Here is a 22,564-nt window from a genome sequence, read left to right on the forward strand (position 1 = left end):
CAGCAAACCTTTCTCTCAACTATAAATGGTCTGTGAAATATCAGTAAAGCTCAAAAATATTAATGCTGGATTACTATTACTAAATTTTTCAAATACTCAAATTCAAGGTTTTTTTGTTGTTCCAATGAACAAATCTGATTTGAAGCTATTGTAGGAGACCAAATCTTCGTTCATGAAGCCTAGCCATGAGGAGACCAAGGTATTCAGCAACCTACTACAGTTCTTTAGATTATTTAAAATCTTTTAATACATGCACATATATCAACTATGAGTCCACAACTAACACTTGCTGAAAGCTAAATTATGTCCTGGGGACTGCTAAAAACATATGTTTGAGACTTTCCTGATTGTGGAATGTGGAATCCATCTCCTTTGGGATACTCAAAAGTATAAATAAGCACTGGATATAAACTGTGTGATAGCTGTTTATTATTAATAGTCTGAGAGGTACACATCTCCACTGAAAAAAATAATTTTCCACGGGGTGGAGGAGGGTTGACTGGATGACTTCTTACAGCAACATACACATTTCAAGAGTGAAGTGGTATAGGGTAGACTTTTTAATTCATGTATTAAGAGATACACATACCTTTTTGAGACTCAATCAGAGGTGCAATTAAGGAGGAGGAGAGTATGTAAAAAACTTTATTTAAGAAGATGCTCCTGATCCTAAATGGAGAAGTAAATGTAAAAGGGTTTATTTTATGGCTTGAGCTTGACATACAATCTTGTAGTTTCATGCTATGGAATTATAGCAACTGTTCTCTTTCCTTTTCTACTTCTTAGTTTATATCAGTTGCTTTTGCTTGTGCTGATTGGTGCTAAAGCAGTGACCAAATGTCAGCAAACAGATTTAATACAGATACAAGAAGAATTACAAAGTTATGAAGTCTCTTTAATCCCTATTGAATTTAGGGGTCAACATGTCGTAGCACAGAAATTGTGTGAACAGTTTCTGTTGCATTTCTGTGATTTCTCCCCTGGCATGGCTGGGTGCAGATAATAAAAAATGCTGCGCCACTAATATGGCTGCAGGCCTTGTGCCAAGATGCCAGGGAGGAGTTTTTGGGAGGTGAATAAAGTTTTCTCATCTCCTATGACCACCTGTTGTGGTCCAATTAGCAGGGAACAGCAGAGCATGTTTTCCTTATGTAACCAATGTTGTGTGAACAAGAAGCTGAGCATCATGAGCACTATATAATCTGTCTTTCTCCTAATAAATCCGACATTTGCCTGATCATATTGATCCTGGAGCAATCTGTCCATACCCTTCCATCAACATCAACAAGCCAAGAAACCAAGACACTGTGAACAATACACTTGGTGAAGTGTACTAACTGCTCCTTTTTAACTTGTTGGTGTTAGCATTAAGCCGTCATCTCTAATTTCTCACAGTTGGCTTCTGTCCAGTTTGTTACTACAGGTGGTTCCATGTGTATTTCCAGTGCCTCATCCTGTATCTTGTCTGATGAGGAGAAAGATGTGTGGATAACAGCTGGTGCTACTGTCTTTAATTTTTCCATTTAGGCTGCAGCATGGTGTTAGTTTTATTCAATACCTTTTTGCATTTTACATTTCTAGCAATGAAGCCTGTATGGTACCAACTCTTTTTTTCTCTGTTGTTCTGAGGTTGAGCACTCTGTGCATTCTGAGACTATAAACAAAAGTAGTGATGATGTTCCTGCACTATCCTTTGGCTGCAGTATGTATACTATGCTCTCACAAAGACTAGGCTACTAGCTAGTAGCTAATCTGTGACGAAATTAGGCCAGTAGCACTTATCCTCTAGGAAGCGGTTATTTTTGGTCATTTGGGAGGATTTTGAGAGGTGAATGCCAGATAAAAAGTATTTCTTGGTAAAGATTGCTCTTTTCCTTATAACCTCAGTTTGCAAATGTCTTTATGGAGCTCTTAATCATGTTGTAAAATGCTGCTGCTGCTGTAAGCTTCAGCATTTTTGCTTCGACCTGGCTTGTCCCATTCCAGAACTCTGGGCCCAGCTTAGAGTGAATATTTTGAGAATAGCTGGGAAATGAGATAAAGCAGAAGTAAAGCCCTTATCAACATGAACAAATAGAATCGAAATAGTGAGGGAAGAAGGAACTATGAAATATTTGTGCTGTAATTACAGCTGCCTCAATAGTAAGGATTCTTCAAATATTTATTAAATAATTGGGGTGGAGGCTGTGAGAGGGGAAGGGAGGAAAAAGTACTTTGCTGTGGCTCTGCTTCTGCAAGTTGTTTTTCCTATTTGTTATTGTACTGATAACTGGAGGTTTGAAAGCCTGCCCTCTGGAGATCTGGTGTGCTGAGGATTTCTGCATTTGGCTTATGAGAAGGCAGCTATTTTCTAAATTTTAGTCTCATGATATTAACTGTTTCTTATGCTGTTTTCTTTTGTTAGCTATTTTTTAGTATCTTGCGTAAGTGCCCTCCAGTTGGCTGGGGTAATGGAAATATTTCAGCTGTCAAGTGCAAGTGTTTTGTCCCTTGGATGTTGTTGCCTTGGATGCTCTGTAATAGTCTAATATGTTGACCTTTTTCTGTTTTGTTAGGACTACATGTGGTATTTCTTTCAGAAGTTTAAAGTCACTAATGCTGGCAGCTGTCCCTAGGTTAGAACTGGGTTTTGGTAAAGCATTGTAGAATAAATGTTGCTAAAGAAACACAGCTACTTCAGGTGTCAGGTGCGAAAGGGATGGCTTGCTGCTTATTATCATTGCAGAACATAAAATTGATTTTGCAAAGCTAGACAAGGAAAAGAAGGTACATAAAATCAAAGGCCTTACTTCAAAAATAAAGTAACTATTTAAGAAATGGAGAACAAAATTAGTGTGCATTTTGATAAAACAGGACTTCATCACCCGTTTCACATGCAATAAACTGCTCTCATACATTTTGAAATGGATTTGTGTGAAAGTGGTTGTCTTCAACCAATATGGCTGGAAGGAGGCTGAAACACCAAAGTGTCCATGTTTTCCTCGCACCTTCAGTGATACTTTTTTTTTTCACAAATCTTTTGGGGTTTTGGTGTAACTTACAGTTGAATTACTTCTTTTAAAGTGCTCATTTTACTTTTTATTTCCTAGGTCAACTGTACAAGCTAGAAGGGCTGAAAACCATTGCTGTCACAACCAATGGGATCAACTTAACCAGACTTCTGCCCCGACTGAAGGAGGCAGGACTGAATGCCATTAACATTAGCCTGGATACTTTGGTCCCAGCTAAATTTGAGTTCATTGTCCGAAGGAAAGGTACAAACTTATCCTCTAAGGCAACTGTGTTAATACCTGTAAGAATGTTCTGAGCTGTCTGGTGTATCTTTCACACTCAGTTACATCAGGAGGGGAGCGAATTGCTATCCTTCTGGGGCTAGGAAAAGCAGTCTATAGTAGCTTACTCAATAGTGACTCTTTTCCTTCTTTCTATAATGCTTAGGCAGGTAGAGCCCCTTCAGTTGGAGCTGGTGAAGTAGATGTTCAACTCACCAGAGTCAGTGGGACTGTGACTACAACTGCCAATAGTAGCTGGCACTGTGACTGGTTAGTCATAGATCTCAAGAGGACTCTCCAAATCTTGTGTTGGTCTTGTGTTCTGCCCTTCTTTCATACTGTTCACAAAACCAGATGTTCCTCCTATAGCAGCCGGGGACTAAGATGCCACAAGAACTGAACTTCTTGTCACGAATAGTGGCCTGTTCTGGAAGTTATATTTGGGTGTGCTAACAGTGGTCTCACTTGTGGTTAGATATGTTCCCTATCTCTGCTATTTTTTAATAGGGATAAACATATACCATGCCTGAGGTAATCTGAGGAGGGCTGCTAGCTTTGTAACTTCTCTTCAACTGAGCAAGGAATTCCACATGAAGTTTCAAAAATGCTTGGATTTGCCCAGTCTTACAGATTCTTGCTTAAATGAATCCTAAAGCTCATCATGGAGTTCAGCTTCATGGTTGGGCTTTCTTCCAAACTAAAACTGGTAGGATCTTCTGTCATTCTCTTTCAGTCCCGTAATGTAACTTCGGCGATCTGTGAACTAATTCAGACAAAACCTCTAAGTAGCCACCAGATGGTGCAACAGCCTAAGATAGATGTAGGGATGTAGAAAACCTGGAATGCAGTGAGAAGTAATGTCAGCATTTGAATCACTGCTATCAAATTGAAGTTCTACTGGCAGGCGCAGAAAGGCTCTCTCTAGGAGCACTACTTCAGGTTTCTATATCATGATGCAGAAATCTGTTCCTGTCATAAATCTGACTGGAGCATTACCCTTCCAGCATAAGCTGTTGCATTAATCTGGTTGTTTCAAGGCAGAATTGGCTCCCAGAGTGGTATCTGGGAGTATCTAATCACAAGCAGGTGTTGACTATGCTCTTTCCTTCTGCTCTCTGCATTTGAATATTACCTAGTTTGTGACATTCATTAGAAACAAGCCCTTCTTTTGCTACTGAAGGGGCAAACCTGAGCCTCCAGCTCCTGAATTATAAGGCCACAGCTCTTCATATCTGATTGGAAGCTGTTAGGAATGTGCTGGTTATAAAGTAAACTGAAAGTTATTAGGGGATGTGGGTAATTTTTATTTGTATAAATGTTCTCTTCCCCTCTTTCTCCTTTAAATAAAAAAGGATCTTTAACAACAAAGAAAGAAATTGTTCAACTGAACAGCGTGGAGAATGAACAGGGAAGTTTCTATTACTCAATACTTTTAAAGAGGAGAATAAAGTTTCCAAATCATACTTTTTTTTTGGAAGTGGAGATCAGGTAAAAATAGTAACACTGAGTAATGGGGGTTTTTTCTTTTCTTTTGTTAGGGTTAAGGGCTGAAAGGATGTAAAAATACTTTTTTATTGTTTGGTTTGTTGTGGGGTTTTTTGTTTTGCCTTTTTTTTGTTATTGTTGTTTTTGTTTTTGTTTTTATTGAGGGTTTTTATTTAATAGGGGATTTCCAAGTATGGAATGAGCAGAGAATAAAGTGCCTGTCCTACTCTGCTACCCTGTCTCCTGTGGCAGTTCCAGAGCCAACAAGATATAGCTCTGTTAAGGTGAGAGGGATTCCTGGTCTTGGACTCCTACAGGCTGGTAACTTCTCTGGAAAGTAAAGGTGTCATCTGATTATGGAGCTTATCAGGAGCTCAAGAAAATTGGAATCAATTTTTCCGCTCCACTGGAAAGTCATTCTAGGCTTTTAAGAAAACATTGAAAATATGTATCTTTGGTGCAAGTGCCCTGCATTACATCTGCTCTTACTTCCAAATAGTTGGGATAGAGGAAATGACTGAGATCACCAGAGATTTCACTGATGTCTGAAAGCCTGCTAGAGGACCATAATGTTTCTATTTCTTCCCATCTACCACATTCTAAGGAATAAACAAATGAGAAGTGCTTGCTTCCAGGTAGCCAGTCTAACATGTTTCATAGACCGTGCCTTCTTTTTTTGTTCAGTACAAGGAAAATGAGATCATATTGTACTGTAATTGTACCCTTAAACGTTGGCCTGAAGTCTTTCTTGTTTTAAGGATTAAATGGTGGGAGGTGTTGTTCCACATAGGATTGTTCTGGATGGGTCTAAGGTTCTCTGTCCTTCAAAGTTGGCTAAAGTTTTGATTTCAGAAGAAATCTAATATGACAAAAATATTTAAATGTTTCACTGGGCAGAAGAGGAGAAAGGTTGTCATTTTGAAATATCGAACAAAAACTTAGCAAACTTCTGCAGCTTGACAATGTTTCCCAACACAATGACATCTAGTATTCATTTCTGCTCTAATATTTTGAAATGTTTTGATTTTGTTCTTCTTGTTGTTCTATTGCCACACAAAGACTTTGATTCAGAAGGGATGTTTCAATAAGCATGGCAATACAAGCGAACTAACAGCTTTTTATAGAGAAAAAACAGAAAGCATTAACATGAGAATATGAAATGCAATAACAGATTTTTAATTTTTTACTGTAACAAGTTTTTGTTTTAAATAATCACCTTGCCCCAAAAATATTTTAATGGAAATAAGTTCATAGTTGTTGTTATTCAGAACAGCTGAATTTTTTGTTTGCTTGTAGAGATTTTTGAAAGTTTTTCTAAACCACACTCATGTGCTAGCATGGCAGGAGGTAAGAGGCAGACCTGGGAAGGTCACTGAGTTAGATGCATTGCAAGATGTAATCCTGTTCAACACCTCTGCAGTGAGCTGAGCCCAAGCATGAGAGGTTTCAAACATGTGGAGTTTTTGATCTGTTGCTTGCCAGTGGTTGCTTCTGGCCTTTTTAGTTATGTTCAGTTTCACCTTTCTGCAATCCTGAGGTTACATGTAAGATTTTCTGAGCAGTTCAGAGACTTTTGATCCCATTCGTGGCTCTGGATTGTGCTTACAGCAGTGTATCATTATGTCTGTTGCCACATTCTGCCTGCAAACTTGCTTAATTGGAATGAGATCTACCACAGGTGCTGCAAACTTTCTGGGCACATGCACAAGTAGGTGATGATTGAGAAAGGTGACAAGTCGTAACTTCAAACAGTTGCTTGCAAGAGTTACTTCACTGTCTTCTCTGTGCTCTTCACCTCTCGTTTTGCAGCCAGGACTAGCATTAGGACTGGCTTATAAAACAATTATATCTTCTGCTTTCCTGTGCCCACGCTTTATAATGTCTTTACCAGCCAGAGAGCAGTTAAGTGAAATATTTGTCTCTCTCCTTTTTTTTTTCCCTGACTTTAAACTCATCCAATATTAAGTATGCACAGAATACTGTTGGTTTATTGCTTATTTCTGCTAAATACCTACAGACTAAGGAAGGTATGATCTCTTCAGTAGAGATTCTGAGTCTCCAGTAGATAATAGATAGGGAAAGGTGGGTGATGGACCTACGCAGAAAAACATATGACTAGGAACAGCACAGGGGTGGTCAACACAAACTTCTGGAACATTTTGCCCTTTTACTAGCATGTGTGAAGTATTTTGCTATTGAAGACTGCAGCTTTGGAAGAAGGAGCTTAGTCTCATGCAGTGTCTGGTCTCTCACACCTGAGTTTCATGTGCAGAATGGGAATGGAACTTAGTCTAGAACCTGGCAGGGTAGAAGAGACATTCATGAACACGGTGCTGACAGCTGAGCACACCCACTGTGCACTCAGAGCTCGGTAGTTTGCTGTCTTGTTCTTGCTACTATTCACCTTTGTTCTCCACCACTTGGTGAGTGTGTCAGGGAAGCAATAATATGTCAAGTCTAAAATGATATCTTTGTGAAAGGTCTTAACTTTACAAAAAGTTGACAGAAGGGGTTGTTTGAATGAGATAATTAAGAGGCTCTCCTAAAGGACTTTGGAATTTCAAAACTGCATTGTTGCTTTATTTTTCTTCCACCTTTAAGAGGTAAATGTAGGGGCAAAGATACTTCCCGAGTCAAATATATTTTTTGTGTCTGAGAGAAGCTGAAAGGTGTAGGCCACCAAACGGTAGGATGAAGCTGGGCACTTCATTCCTTGATGTCACTGTAGTTTTCGACCTCTTTCATTTGTTTTTGAGGATCAGAGGCCAACTGAATTTCTTTCCTAAATGCTCTAATCCCTGCCATGTTTTGCTCACTAATTTCCCATGTTTAGTCATAAAATTATGATCCTGTAAAGTGCTGCCTGTGATCTTCAGACTAGTGGATAATCAATAGCTTTGGGAAGCCAATTACATCTGTAGCCAGGGTTGAACAGGGAATCAAGGGGCTTTTGTTTGTTCCTAAACCCACTCCACTCCATATACACTTTATAAAAATCCTTTTAAAATTCACTTAGCAATATTGCTAACTGATTCAGAACAGTGACATTCTGCCATTGCAGCAAAGACACGAGCCATTACTATAAAATAAACATTAATTTATTATTCTTTCTTCATTGCATCTGGAGGTAGTTCATAAATTCTTTCCACTTCCTTTAAGAAGAACGTAAGAAGGAAAGTTGAGGGGGAAAGCTGGGGAAGTGGAGAATGTATTATGCTAATAATACATGGATATCCAAAGATGCAAAACATACAAATATTGTTGATTACTCAAATACCAGTTAAATACTGATCTCAGTGACGTGAGCACAGTAACAGTGGTAGTCTTTGGGAGTTGTGAGGGTGGGGTGTATATATAATTGAAGTCTATTTATTTGCAGCTCTTCCTACTTGCAGCCCTGTCTACTGAATCAGATTGATTTTATGTGTCATCTCCTTGTCTTCTACTTAATAAACTCCTTTTGCATTCTGGTTTTAAACCAGGAAAATTATTTTTCATTCTTTTTGTATTTTAGGCTTTCACAAGGTAATGGAAGGAATCCACAAAGCCACTGAACTTGGCTATCGCCCTGTTAAGGTAAAGCCAGAATTTATTTTCGCTGAAACTGTTATGTTTTACCATACATACAGTTCACCTGATGAGGAATTTATTATATTCCACCCCATGAATAATTTCTTGTAAAACTGAAGAAAAAATTTAGTAGACTGAAGATCACACCAAGAAGTAACAAGGGAAACTCATTTCCTCCTGCAGCTGAGGGTACAGGTTCATACTGCCTCAGCCTGTTGATTGCCTTGCAGCAGGCTACAGGATGGTTCTGCTCTGTATTTGCCTCCTCCTACCCTCTGTATTGAATTGACACTGAGCCAGCTGTGAACCCGGCCAGGGGAGTTAACAGGCAGGAATTACCCTGCAAAAAGAGATTTTCTCCTGGTTTATCTCCTTTAGCTTCTTACAGCAGACTGAGTGCCCTTGTGAGAGCAAGGGAAATTGAGTCCTCCTTTGAGGGTGCAGGTAGACCAATTTCACTGTAACATGAAATCCCACCCTAAGTCAGCTATTTGCAGTTCTGCAGCTGGGAGTCCCTTCTGTTTCCTGAGTGCTTTGGAAATTATATTATGTGTAAGTGGTTTAGGTATAGAGCTGTGAAAAACATTTAAAATTAAACTTGGTTTTAGGCTTTTCTGAAAGCACTTAAGTACTGTGATGCAGGGTGTTTGGACATACAAGGCTGCCTTGCTAACAGAAGTGTTAGCAACTCCACAGCTATCTGTTGTTCTTCAGATAAAACAGAGGACCTGAGGCTCCAGTGTAAATATTGTTTATGAGTAATGTGTGAAAAACTCAGTGTTAACCTCATTTTTGGAGGAAGAGCTAGTCATCCTGCAGCCTATAGCTATAGCGTATGCTGTGAACGCTTCCCAGTTCAGGGAATTTCCTATGATCTGCCATAGAGAGTGTTATAGAAGGTAACTTGCCGTTTCTTTTATGGAAGCCATACAGTGTAGGACTGGGGAGTGGTGTTGTCCTTTTAAACAGTAAAAGCTGCCATACCTTAGGTAGGTAAGACAATGCTTGTGTTACCTAGCTTTTTTATTAGTTTTCCATTTAGCAAGGCAACTTAGGTTGGAGCAAAAACTTAGACTAGTTAGGCAGAAATTATCATCCATGTCATTACAACCCTGCCAATTTCTCTCATAATTTTTATTTTAAAAAAAAAAATTATTTCTATCTATGTTGCCTTCCGGAAGGACTGTGAAACCTTGTGTAAGTGGGAAGTACTCTGCTCACTAATTTCAGGTGTCTGCTTTACCTGCAGGTAAACTGTGTGGTGATGCGAGGCTTGAATGAGGATGAACTGCTGGACTTTGTAGATTTTACAAAGGACCTGCCCCTTGATGTGCGGTTCATAGAATACATGCCCTTTGATGGTACGTACTCCTGCTTTGAGATTCTTCATGGTGTGGAGTGTGCCTTAGGCAGAGGTGAATCTGATTGGTGGTTATTCGCCCCATGGACTTGTCTCTGGAAGTTTTGTGAAGCTCTTTTGGTGAATTAGAAATTGCCAGAAGTTTTATTTTTTGCAGCTTATCTTCTTCCCTGAGCTGGAGAACAATTAGTAGCAGAATTAGTTTGGGCTGGCACTCCTACAGGGAAAAATGAGATTTGTGGAGAATGTGAAGGTGGTTCTCTGCTAATTAAAAAAATAAAAGCCACAGTCTGAAGTTACACTAATTTTGTTAATTCTAGGCAATAAATGGAACTTCAAGAAGATGGTGAGCTACAAAGAAATGCTTGATACAATTAAACAGCGATGGCCTGAATTGGAGAGATTACCCTGTGAAACTTCCAGCACAGCTAAGGTGGGGTTGGACAAAGAACATGTGAAACATGCCCCCATTCTTTCCCTGCCCCAGATCCCCAAATTCTCCCAAGTTCATCATTGATCTGGGATTTTAGTCAGACTGCCTGCATGTGGTTTGACACTCAATAAATGCTAGTCATAGTTTTAACCTTTACAAATACAATGTGTTTCCTAGATGCCTTGGTCAGATATAAAGAATTGGCAGGCCTATATCCTGTATTTACACCTTTTGAAACTTTTGTCTGTCTATGACTGCACATTAACATGGCTCATGAAACAGCTGTTCAGTGAAATAACTAATGCTTTAGAGTGTATAGTGTCACATGGATGATTTCTAGCTCATGGCTGCTGCCTTAGTGTTATGCTGCCTACTGGCATCACCTGTTAGTTGATAACTACGAGTGCAAACATTTAACAAGTTTGGAAATTTCCAGGAACAGGGCAGAATAGACTGGAACCCCTGATGAAATTGGTTTTTTGTTTCTTTCATATGACTTTAGAACTAAAGAAAATCTGTGTTAAAAATGTCTTCCAGTCTTTGGACAAGTGGAGCTTTAAAAATTAAGAGTCTATGTTTGATTCTTCTTTTTTTCTCCTCTCGATTTCTTTAGAGTTATAAGGTGCCACATTTCCAGGGACAAATCAGCTTTATCACCTCCATGTCAGAGCACTTCTGTGGATCCTGCAATCGGCTGAGGATAACAGCAGATGGGAACCTAAAAGTTGGTAGTGAAACAGGACTCTCTTTGCTTTCATGCAGTGAAAATAGTGTTGAAATGCATCCCATAAAAGTAGCTGGGATGTAAAGACACATAATTATTACCAGCTAATTCCTGTTTATTTATCCTGTATATGTTCTTGTTCCATCTTGTCAAGCTGTTAGGGAGATGTTACATCACTTTTTTTTGGTTTCTCTGTTTTGCTACCATAGTTAACTTCAGTTGTAAAACATGGTTGCAAGACTAGTAAATATAAACATTTATTCTAATCTTTGATTCAAAATCATCTTAAACATGTGACAAGCAGATGATTTCTCATTAAAAAAGGATCCAAGCAGCTGTGAGGGCTTGGCTTTTGCGTTCCACAAGGATCATGTCTTGTTTCCCAAACATCTTGCAACTCTTCTCCTTCAAGAGCAGCCTGTACATTTGCTCAACGATTCTAGAAAGGGGAGGATAACCATTTCCTGCCACGTTGAAACTGGCAGTTTCTGGGGGGAAAATTAAAGTTTTCAATTAAAAATTGGCACTTATGTATTGTCACCTGATATTGACAACAGCTGTGCTGCTGCTGAATGTCAGATGACCGAGGCAGCCTGAAGGCCCAATGAGCTTAGGTTGCATAAACATCCCAGGCGGTCTGTGTGTGCACATGAGGAGAGATAAAGAAAACAATCTCCATAAATGTTCCCTTCAATAGGGTACGCCTCTTCAAAGCTCTTGACTCTGAGGTTAGTACAAAATACTTGTAAAAGTAATTTATTTTATTCTTTCTCATTTCTTGCCTTCTGTTTCCTTGGGTTGGCTGCAGGTATGCCTTTTTGGGAATTCTGAAGTGTCCTTGAGGGATCACCTACGGTCTGGTGCCTCAGAGGAAGAGTTGGTTCAAATCATTGGAGCAGCAGTGGGCAGAAAAAAGAAACAGCATGCTGGTATGTTTGTTGTAACTGAGAAATAACAACAGTGACTAGGGAAAAAATGTCCTGGTACTCATAACCTTCCATGTGAGTTAGAATCCAGACTGTCTGAAAGATTTTGACTTTTGTCCTCAAAATGATGCTCATGATGACAACAGCAAAGGGTAAAGCTAAGCAGTTGTACTGGATCACTTTATTTCTTAAAATTAGTTTGCAGTAAAAGAAGTGCTAAAGCTAAATTGAGCTGTCGATCCAAGTGTGCAGAAGTTTGTAGGCACTCATGTAGTACTCTGCAGAAGGTACACAAGGTCTATGATGATGCAGTCACATTCTCAGGCCGTATTAGTCTTCTCTGAATTTATATTAATATAAACAGTCACATCTTGAACCTAACTGTATTTTTGTAATCTGGCTGCAGCTGGGAATGCTGACCTCTTGTACATGAACTGGCTTTATCATCATGGATTAGTCCCCTTTACACTAAAAGCATGCTTTGGCCCTTTTGTTTTCTTGCACATTCTGACAGATTAATAACAGTTGTTTTTCCCCTTTTTTCATAATGTGTAAAACTAATTTAAAGGTAGCCTTTAAATCTGAGTGCCAATTAACTTTAAAAGTACATTGGTCTGATAAAATAGTGCCTTGTGAACACAAGGGAAGGGGTGGAGGGCTTGGTTCCTTTAGTTTTAGACCATTTATTTATGAAAGCAGGGGTTGGGTGGGGAAGAGTGTACTAATGGCATTTTGCCATCAGCAGCATTTACCTGACACTGTCTTCTTCCAGTTTTTGTTAATCTTAGTATTGTCCCTGGGACCTTCTGTGACTGAACTTCTTTGAACTGGAACACTTATTAGCAACTTCTCTATTGAACTAGTACAGTCAAATACTATTGTTGAGAAACAAGACAGTCTCAAGTTCTTTGAATTCTATAGTAGGTAGACTGTAGTTCACATTATGGAAAACTTTCTGGGAAAGGGTTCTATGGTGTGATAGACCCATAGCAGCTGGATGCCTGGAGACTCTGGCAACTATGGTTTTAAATAATACCAGACTAGATTCCCCTCTTCCAGTTCCCTTAGTCTTTATTGAGCTTTGTTTTTCCTAGTATGCAGGTTGAAGAGTAGAAAACTAAATATGTAAACCAGATGCATGACTTAACAACTAAAAAGCCAGGATTTTTATGTGTTCCTTATTTTATTTCTAGGCATGTTTAACATTTCCCAGATGAAAAACCGGCCAATGATCCTGATTGGTGGGTGACAAATCAGTACGTAAAAAACATAAAATGATTTTGTTCGGTTTCTGTCTTTGGGAAAGCAGAATAGATTAGGCTTCTAAGTCTGTCTTGTGTTTGATTCTGGCTTAGGTTTAGGCAAAGAAATGGGCTTCTTAAAAGGCAGTTGTGGTTAACATGCTGAAGTGAGAAAGAAGGAAAGGTTTAATGTCGCTACCAAGCCTTATCCAGTCTTCTAATTGACAGCATTGGTTTTGTTTTCTCAAATTATGAAAGTTCATTACATTTTCCAAGGGGATAATTAGCTTTCCTACTTTATTTCCTATCAGCTTTCTTTGTACTTCATAAGAATAGTATAGTAACTTATAAGACAGTTTGGGGTGAATTTTGACCATATTGCCACATAGATATAAAGGATGCAGGATGGACTTTTATCACTCAATAAAGAAATTCAACTTTGCTTATGATATATAGAGCCAGCAACCTGACAGAAATGCAAGTGTTCCCACCTCATTACTTCATTACTTCAGAATCTGAACTGTGGGGCTTTGTTCTTTTGAAATTACCTCTTACTACTGCAAAGTCTCAAAATATAACCGTGAAACCCCTCTGGACCAAGAGCTTTTCTGCTCCTTCTTGTATCTCTTGAAGATGTTTGCTAACTCTCCCTTCTGCCTTAAGCTCTGTTTATGAGTGATGTAGCACTGCTGAGGTTCTCTTAGTGATTTTTTTATAACTCCTTCAGTGTGATTTTACCTCCTCTATGCCTATGTTTTCCTGTTTGGTAAGATAGCTATCTTCCCAAAGACCTTAAGAAATGGTTACAGGAGTTAGCATTGTGAGATTAATTGCAAGATGTTCTGTTGTTCCTTATCAGTGAGGGACAAAAAAACCAAAAGCAGCAAGGGTGGAAGAGATGAACATTATGTTTCAAATCCAAACTCTCATCCTCCCACTGATGTTTAGGAGTAGGTTAACTGCTGGGCAGCTTAAAACACAAGTTTTAAAAAAGTACCCTTGGGTACTTTTCTTCACTGGGAATATATTTCACTTGGTGCTCCCCTTAAAAGGGCCGTCATTTTCCATGGTGAGTGGTGGAAGATTGTCTCTGAGTTGGCTTTTGCTCTTGATTTGGCCACTGCTGCATTGTGTTCCAGGAAAATGGAAAGGAGAATGCTTTGTTTCAAGTGTTAGCTGCATTAGGAGAAAAATTCTGGTTTTCTTAAGATGAAAAAATACTATATTATACTTTTGACAGCTCTCTGGGTCCTACATAATTTTTCAAGATGCCTTTAGAAGGATTCCCACACTCCAAAGTTAGCATTCATAGCAATGTTTGGATGTCTACAGATCAGATCCATCCCATTTCCTTGTGAAAAGTGCCTTAACATTGTCTGACATACCCTGAAAGAGGCAGCCTGTCCAGGTCTTTCTCCCTTAGCTTTTCCATATCCCTTTGAGACTGACTGCTGGCAGTCACCGCATCAATGAAGAGATTGGAGATGAGTGGAGAGTATCCCACTGTGACACATAGGGAATAATTAGGAGATTTCCTAATTGTGTTTTGAATTACTTACAAACTTCAAATAATACTGGCGTGCAAGCAGGCAGTGGGGGAGTGTGTGCATGGAATTAATTTAATGAAATTTAGTGAATGCTGTGGAAATCACTAATTGGTTTTGCTAGGCCCAGTAAGCCAAACCTGGCATCTTCCCTGCACTGCTGTTGTCTGATCCTTTGCTATATGGTTTGTATCCTATTTCCCTTAACCAAAATATTCCTTTTGGCAGGTTGTTCTCCTCATGGGTTTACTTCAGTTATGGGAATTTCCTCATTAATTTAAGTACCTCCTGCCTTCTTTTCTACCCCTGGGATTGTGCTAGTTGGAAGCTAACACAATTAAACTTCAGGTGCAGTAACAGAATATAAGGAGATGGGATTTGTCAGATGGTTTTGGTATAATGTTATACAGAAAACCATTATCTATGTTTTTATAGGTATGCGAGCAGTTTGGGTGAAAATAGACATGACTAGGTACAACTTCAAGAAGTGTAGGTTGTTAGAAAAAGTGAAGATGCTTTGCATGTATTACTGCCTACTGTCTGTTTACTTATCACTCTACTTGAGCAAACAGTGCTTCTCTTCCCTGCTCCAGCCCATGTGTGCTTACCCCGTGGAAGGAAGTCCTTGTCTGCCTTTGCAGTTCAGCTTCTTCTGACGACAAGATGCCTTGCCGGTGGTTTAGCTTCAGCTTTAATCAGGGAATCCAGAAGTACTTTTCATTCAGAATTGTTAAGGGAATATTAAGGTTAGGTCCCACTATGAAGAGAAAGAGAAAGAAAGGAGCAATAAGCAAAATTTTCTGTGCTTTTCTAAAGCAGAACAATGTTACACTCAGTCCATTTATGTCTATTTAATCCCATTACTCTGAAGGTAAATACATTACCTCAAAACTCACAGAAATCTTAATTTTAGTGGATAAGCCATCAGCTGTAGAACAAAAAGGGCCTTTGTCTGAACTAAAATTATTGCAGTGATTAAAAAAAAATAAATGAATGGCTGATTTAACCTTCAGGAATGGGTACTTTGAATGTTTGGATGGTACTCTGGATGAAAAAGGTCCTAAGTACATTAGTCTTGTTTTGGCAGAGGCTAAAAGGAGATTGGTTGGTTTGTTCTTAAAAAAGGAGGGGGACAGGGGGCACAACCAGAACTTTATCCATGCTATGTCTGGCACGTGGACAATTCAAGGCAATACCTGTAGGTCTGGGCAGCAGAGGTAGCTCAGCAATGTGCAGAGGGGTCGGGAAGCTATTTTGATGCACCTGTGGATAGGCAGAAAAGGGAGTCCCCAAATACCAGAGCTACCAAAGGAGGTTATTGAACAAAATTCCTAATTCCATGTTTCTCAGAACAGAGAGAGCAGGAGCTTCAGAAAAAGAGAAACATGCTTATCAATGAGGCTGTTAAACTGGAGCTTAGCCACTTACCTCTGTACTGCTTTCTTTACTTACAGAACATTTTATTCACTTTTATGTGAAAAAGACTCCTTCTGTCTTCACACTTGGCATTTAGCCCAATGCAAATGCCAAAACTAAGGGATTAAATGGTGAAAAGGGGCAGGAGGGCCTACTCCCTCTCTGCCAGCTAGGAGCTCTGCCAGCTCGACTTGGAACATACTTCTGAGTAGATTTAAAATCTGTCTGTCAATGAGGGGAGTATGGTTTTCCCAGTGCTTAAACTTCAGCTGTCATTAACGTGTTAAGAACTGGCAGTAATGAGAGGTTCCCATCACCCTCTGAGCTTGTAGACAGTGCAGTTGCAGATGCAGTGCTTCTGGTCCCTGCTGTCCTCAAGTGCTGGCATGACCCTTCCCTGCAGAAGGAGATGAAAGGCGGAAGTGCAGCCGCCTGTGCGGGGAGGGAGGTGTTTGGAAAGGCAGAGTTGAGAAGCTGAATGTAAGAATTTCCTATTAAAGCTGCCAGGCTTTTGAAAGAAGTCTGGTGCTATGATGATCTCAAATGATCCTGTGACTCACTTTTCTTCAGAAGTGATGTTGCTATAAGGTTTCTGGGCTGTTGTTTCTCAAACGGTGTTAATACTTTTTGAAAGTAAATTGTTTCTTCTTGTCACAGACCTTGAAATGAGTGTTTTGAGTCCTGAGGACTGTAGTAGCAAACCAGGAAAGGCAGGAACTAACCGATGAGAGAGAAGAGAAAGAGCTTGAGGAAAAAAGTAGATGTTTGCAGGCTTATTGAGGTTTTTGCATCACAGGAAGTCCCAAGTAGTGCTCTTACAGGGTTCTCACCTGCTACAGACAGCTTAGCTTTCCAGTTAGTAAGATATATTCTCATGTTACTTTTTGGTGTTTTTCCCCAGAGCCTGCATTGATGTCATTCCCACTATGCCAAGATGCCCTACAGAATCCCTCAAATTCAAAACAGTGGGGCCACCCATTTAGCCATTGGCTGACTTTGAGAGCAAGTTTACCCAGACAAAAGGGGAAAGCATTAATGAAAAATAAGCTTACAGGACAACTTTTCCTGCCAAGATCTCACCCAGAGCAACAGTGGCACATAACAGGAATTCTACAAACCCAGCTCAGAGGCTACTGTGTCTTCCAGAAGGACCCAAGCTCCACATTTGATACAAAGTGCCTTGACACTTCTCTTGTTGGCCAAGTTTCTGTGGACTGTCAGTCCAAAGAGGCAAGTTCAGGATCAGAATTCTATACCATGGATTTGGGATCTTGCACCAAGGTACCTCGTGCCTCTGACAACTTGACTCACACTGATGAGGAAGGACGGGCCACAATGGTTGATGTTGGAGGGAAGCCAGATTCAAGAAGAAGTGCTGTTGCTGGTGCTGTGGTCCTGCTGGGTGAGAAGGCATTTGGGATGGTGAGGCAAAACCAGGTGAAGAAAGGGGATGTGCTGGCAGTAGCCCAGATTGCAGGAATTCAGGGAGCCAAGCTGACCAGCCAGTTGATCCCATTGTGTCACAACATCCCGCTCTACCATGTTGAGGTGTCTCTGAGTCTGGATGAGGCTAGATATGCAGTGGTGATTCGCAGCTCCTGTCAGACCTGGGGGAGGACAGGTGTGGAGATGGAAGCTCTGACAGCTGCCAGCCTGGCTGCCCTGACGGTGTATGACATGTGCAAAGCAGTTACTCATGACATTGTCATCGAAGATGTGAAGTTGCTTAGTAAGACAGGTGGGCAGAGGGGAGACTTCTCAAGGGTCTAGGTAATATCCAGATACCTCCAGCCCTCCAAATGACCACTGCTCATGTTCAGCCTCTTACAGAACTACTTTTTCTCATCTGGTGGGCTTGGAGACATCAGCAGGTGTACAGTACAGCAACCCTATGACTCCAGCATTGCCTTACTCTGTCAGCTTACTGCTGGGTGACCAGTGAAGCCACTTATCCCTGTTAAAAACCATATGTGTTTTCTAGAGGACAAATTTCTCTGTTCTGCCAATACCTCCATTTCAGTGTCCTCACAATGAGCTTGAGGAAAGATGCGTGTTTATACCACAGAGGTTTTTGGTTTGAGTTTTGGTGGATTTTTTTTCCTTTGTGCTGTGAAATACTGACACCTGCTGTAATCACACCATGCAACTGTGAGCTCTGGAAATGAAGCAAGTGCTGAAAGTGCTGTTATTTGGCAACTATTTTTAAGACAAGGATTAAGATTTCAGAATTGTGTCTACCTGCCTGTTCTAACCTCCTTGGTTGAATTTAGAAGGTGGCAGTGAGAAGAACATAGCTGAGGAACCTCACCATACAGCAGAGATTATAACCATGGAACAGTCAGGGTCAGGTGGCAGCTCCCATCCCTTTGCATTGCTACTGCTTTCCTTCAAAGAATCAAAAGATCTCAGAATGGCTAAGACTGGAAGGGGCCACAGTGGGTCATCTGATCCAGCCTCCCTACTCAGGCAGGGTCATCCTAGAGCACATTGCACAGGACTGCATCCAGAATGCAATATCTTCAGCAAGGAAGCCTCTACAACCTCTCTGGGCAATCTGTTCCAGTGCACAGTCACCTGCATAGTAGTTCTTCTTCATAGTCAGGTGGAACTTCCTGTTCATCAGCTTCTCTGTGTTGACACCTTATTCTACTGTTCAGCATCACCAAGAACAGCCTGGCTTCATCTGCTTGGCGCTCCCCCCGTTCCAATACTTATAGACATTGATGAGATCCTCTCTGTCACCTCTTCTGGAGGCTGAACAGGCCCGGCCTTTCCTTTTAAGAGAGATACCTGGATGTGGGAAATATGTGGATATGATTTTCAAAAGAACAAATATGGCAGCTGTCCAGTTCTCTGCAAAACATGATGCGGAAACAGGAATTCTAGGTTTGAAAGAATTATTTTGCTGATCAGAAAGACATGTTTTACAACGTTAGAAGCATGTTCTGGCATTTTGTCCTTAGCACTGGAATACATTGATGCCCTGCATTTGCATGCTTAAGGGCTTAATTGTGCTGTGCACAGAAGTAGGTATCAGCTCTCCCTGACTTTAGAAAGAGATGTCACACCAAACCCTAGAAGACTCCAAATTTTTTAATTCTATGGTGCAGTTCCTAGTAACCAGCAACCTGCATAGCGCTGACAGATAAAACAAAGTTAATACTAGTAGCCACTTGAAAGAGTAAGGTAATTGCTTTTGCCTTGGCCGGAGTGTTTTCCTGCATGTTTCTCTGATTTGCTTTCATGAAGTCTTCTGGCCTTGGAGCACTTGAGTGTCTCCATAAATAGAGCAGTGGCCACTGTCATGTAACATTAAATAGTTTTGATAATTGACTGTCCTAGATAAGAAATTACTCAACATTCTTGTTAATACTGATAGATCCTTTTCAGATGTTAATTTAAGTGCTTTAAACAGGGTGTTACTAGTTTACTACTGCTTATGGGTTATGTGAAGTTGCATATGATTCAGGGTGCTTCCTCTCCATATGCACAGAGTTGAAGACAGCTCTAATAAGGTCAAAGACTCTACAAAAAAAAGGGCATCTTAAGCTTTGCAAGTAGCTGCTTCTCATGAAATAACGTTAAATTACTGTGAGCATTATTAAAGCACATACCACACTGCCAACACCCATCGTGCTCACTTAAAGTAAGCACAGGTCTAAGATGAGGAGGCAATAGGTTTTACTACAAATCTTGTACACTAGCTACCACAAAAGGCATTTTTTTCCATTGCAGGTGAATGAATTTGATTCTTCATTCACTGTCACTGGGAGATAAGGCACATACAGTGACAGACGTAGCAGCTATAGCTGAAAGGGAAAGGAGTCTGGAAAACTTGATGCCAAAATTCCATGAACATTTGTACACCTACGTTCAGTGTTAACAGTCCTGACTCCCTTGATATCACTGTGCTTCTCAGGAGCGTACCCAGCACCGCCGTACTGAGCACCAACAATTTCTCCCTGATCCTGCAAATACAAGGGACTGTGTTCATCTGTGGAATCACTGTGCCCATAGCACAAAAGTCTCCTTAGCTCAGCATGGAAACAAATTGCCAGGAAAAGGAAGCACGTGTGTAACCTGTTAACTGATTTACACAAGCACTTACCTGCACTCAGCATACACAAAGCACCCAAACTTTCACCCAGTCTCTAGATAATTTTGAAAGTGAAAAGGAAACTAGATGTACTCAGTAGTAATAAACTGATGCTTTAGGCACATGATTCTCTAGCTGCTGCTAAGTTTGCTGTCATGCTGTAAAGCTCACACAAAGGACTCAGGACCATACAAGGGACTACTGAAGCACACACATGACCACCAAGCATATCTTGCTACTTACGCACATTTCACTACTTTGTTGGTTTGAGAGTGGCTGGAAGTGTAGGGCAAACTGACTTTGGTGCCATTTTATGCTCATGTTACATTATCAAGTCTTTAAACTATGCACATTTATAGGTAATGAACCAAGCATGAGTCAACAGAACATTTTGTGAGAGAAATGAGTTGAGAGCGCTGTATGTTTCAGTGGTCCTGGGTGGGCCATGGTGTAATATATGTTTATGAACTGACTACTTTTTGGAGGCTTGCTTTTTTTTGTCCACTGTATTTTTAATAAATACTAGTTGTAATGGAGTATGTCTTGCATTACTTTGAATACCCTTTTTATTCAGTCAAAGGAACATCTATGTTTTAACCCACGAGCTTTTATGAACAGTTACCTTGGGACAAGCACCAAGACAGACTTTACAAGTTGCAATAATTAGTCAGCAATTAGCAAGGGACTGCTCACAATAACTTATTACTATAAAAAAAATCTGCGTTTTTTGTTGCTGTTGAGTGAAACTCATCACAATCTGGCTGTTCCTAAACTGTGTAATCTTGTGGGTTTAGCATCATAATTTATCATCTCTTGTCATTATCCCAGCTTCTGCCACGAGCCTGTTACACTGAGTCAGTGGCTGTGTGTAACAGCACTGCTTTTTGTTGCAGAGGAACATAAGGAGCTGGTGCCTCCAGAGTTCTTCCTCTTAGTCTGAGTGACTGCACACTGAAACCAAGGTCTGGGGAAGTGCCCATGTAAAAGGCCGTTCCTCCTGTATCATGAATAAATTTTAAGGGAAATTCCCCTTCTGAACCATCTGAGCTTCCCGAAAAAGCTGTCATGTCTCCTGCTACCAAGAAGGCGTGTTCCTACCTGAGGAAGACCAGTCCATTGAGCTGTTCGCAGTTACCACCCACAGGGCTCTTCAAGAAGGCAGAGATGGCAGCTGTACTCCCAAAGGGTCTTTTTTTCCAGGTGCAGCCATGGCACCTGGGGACATGGGTTAGTAGTGGACTTGGCAGTTAATGGTTGGATTCGATGATCTTAGAGGTCCTTTTCAACCTAAGTGACTCTATGATTCCAAATGCTGCCAATCTTGAAATGAGAGCGCAAAGCTTTACATGGTTTTTCTAGGAGCTGCTTCCTAATTTGGTACCAGGTTTTTGAAGATTTAACCAGAAGGAACACAGTAAAGCACCAAGCCCACCACCTCCTCTTGAAGGGTTCCATAAGAGCACAAGTTGCACTTCTGTGCACATCAAACAAAACTCAAATGCAAATACTGCAGATCGTGGCAACCCTCACAGTGCACGTGCAGTAGAGCTCTTACCTGCTAGAAGCTCTCACTTGCCCCAGCTCACACTCCATTTGTGTGTTATTGTCTCTTCACTGCGAATCCAGCCTGCGTCCTTTGAGGCAGCTTGGCCTATCTTTCCTTCATGCCAGCTTCCTGATGCTACTTACCCCACCCTCAGATTGTCCTGTTAAAGACTGGACACAACAGGGCTGGTCACTAAGAATTCTTTAAGAGATTAAAGCTATGTCAAAGAGAATAGTGCTTTCAGAAAGTGCTGAGAGAAGAAGAGTGGGGTATGGAGGGAAGACATGACTTGAAATACCTCAGGGAGGGACCTCTTCTGAATGGGAACCACTCAAAACCACATTCTAAAAGCAACAACAGCTGAGCACTAAAAAGGGGAATTAATTTTTTTAGCTACTCTAAGCCACTGGTGACCTGCAGTAATTCCTGTAAATTGCTGACGTTACTCAGCTTTACATGGGATTTGACTGAACAGAATCTGGCCCTTCGGTCTGCCCCTTCCTTGGCGCTTTCCTAGTTCTCAGCTTCTTGCTTTGCTAGCTCTCAGCTCCTCCTTGCTGCCTCAGCAGCAGTCAGGCAGGCCTGTAACAGCTGAAAAATGGCTGCTGCATCGTGTGTGCTTTGGCCAAGACAGAACTGCTAATTAGTTAACTGGAAACACAGTTCACTTCCCTCCACTTACCAGAGCCTCACTCCAAGAAAAGCTTAGTGTTTCAGGGAACCTAAAATCAGTTGGAGGCGTCGCAGTGGGCTGACCAGGTTTTCAGTTTTTTGGGATTTCAGATTAAAGCTTCAACTTAGGTCTCAAAACCAGTGGATGTGAGGAGCACTGCAAAGTCATGACGATTGCAGGCAACCCGCTGGCATGCATGGCATAGTCCCCAGGAAGGCACAGGATGGAGCATCTGAATCCTTTGTCACAGGCTAGGCCTGAGAAGGGCTTTGGGTGAA

At 40.7% G+C, this 22,564-nt stretch overlaps 1 protein-coding gene across 5 annotated transcripts in view; it reads left to right on the forward strand.

Moving 5' to 3' along the window:
• Positions 1-20,603, forward strand: part of MOCS1 (molybdenum cofactor synthesis 1) — a 31,458-nt gene extending 10,855 nt beyond the window's left edge. For 2 of the 5 annotated variants that reach the window (XM_064648459.1, XM_064648462.1), the window contains exons 4-11: positions 3,090-3,254; positions 8,272-8,333; positions 9,577-9,688; positions 10,008-10,120; positions 10,734-10,844; positions 11,653-11,773; positions 12,964-13,011; positions 16,873-20,603. In XM_064648459.1, the coding sequence (XP_064504529.1) occupies positions 3,090-3,254; positions 8,272-8,333; positions 9,577-9,688; positions 10,008-10,120; positions 10,734-10,844; positions 11,653-11,773; positions 12,964-13,011; positions 16,873-17,741 (1,601 nt within the window). In that variant the 3' untranslated portion in view covers positions 17,742-20,603. Of the gene's footprint in view, positions 1-3,089; positions 3,255-8,271; positions 8,334-9,576; positions 9,689-10,007; positions 10,121-10,733; positions 10,845-11,652; positions 11,774-12,963; positions 13,027-16,872 lie in introns of all 5 variants that reach the window. The other 3 variants (XM_064648463.1, XM_064648460.1, XM_064648461.1) reach the window with 3 other exon arrangements.
• The last annotated feature ends 1,961 nt before the right edge of the window (positions 20,604-22,564 follow it).

Source organism: Pseudopipra pipra, chromosome 3 (assembly GCF_036250125.1).
Source record: "Pseudopipra pipra isolate bDixPip1 chromosome 3, bDixPip1.hap1, whole genome shotgun sequence".
NCBI lineage: Eukaryota > Metazoa > Chordata > Aves > Passeriformes > Pipridae > Pseudopipra > Pseudopipra pipra.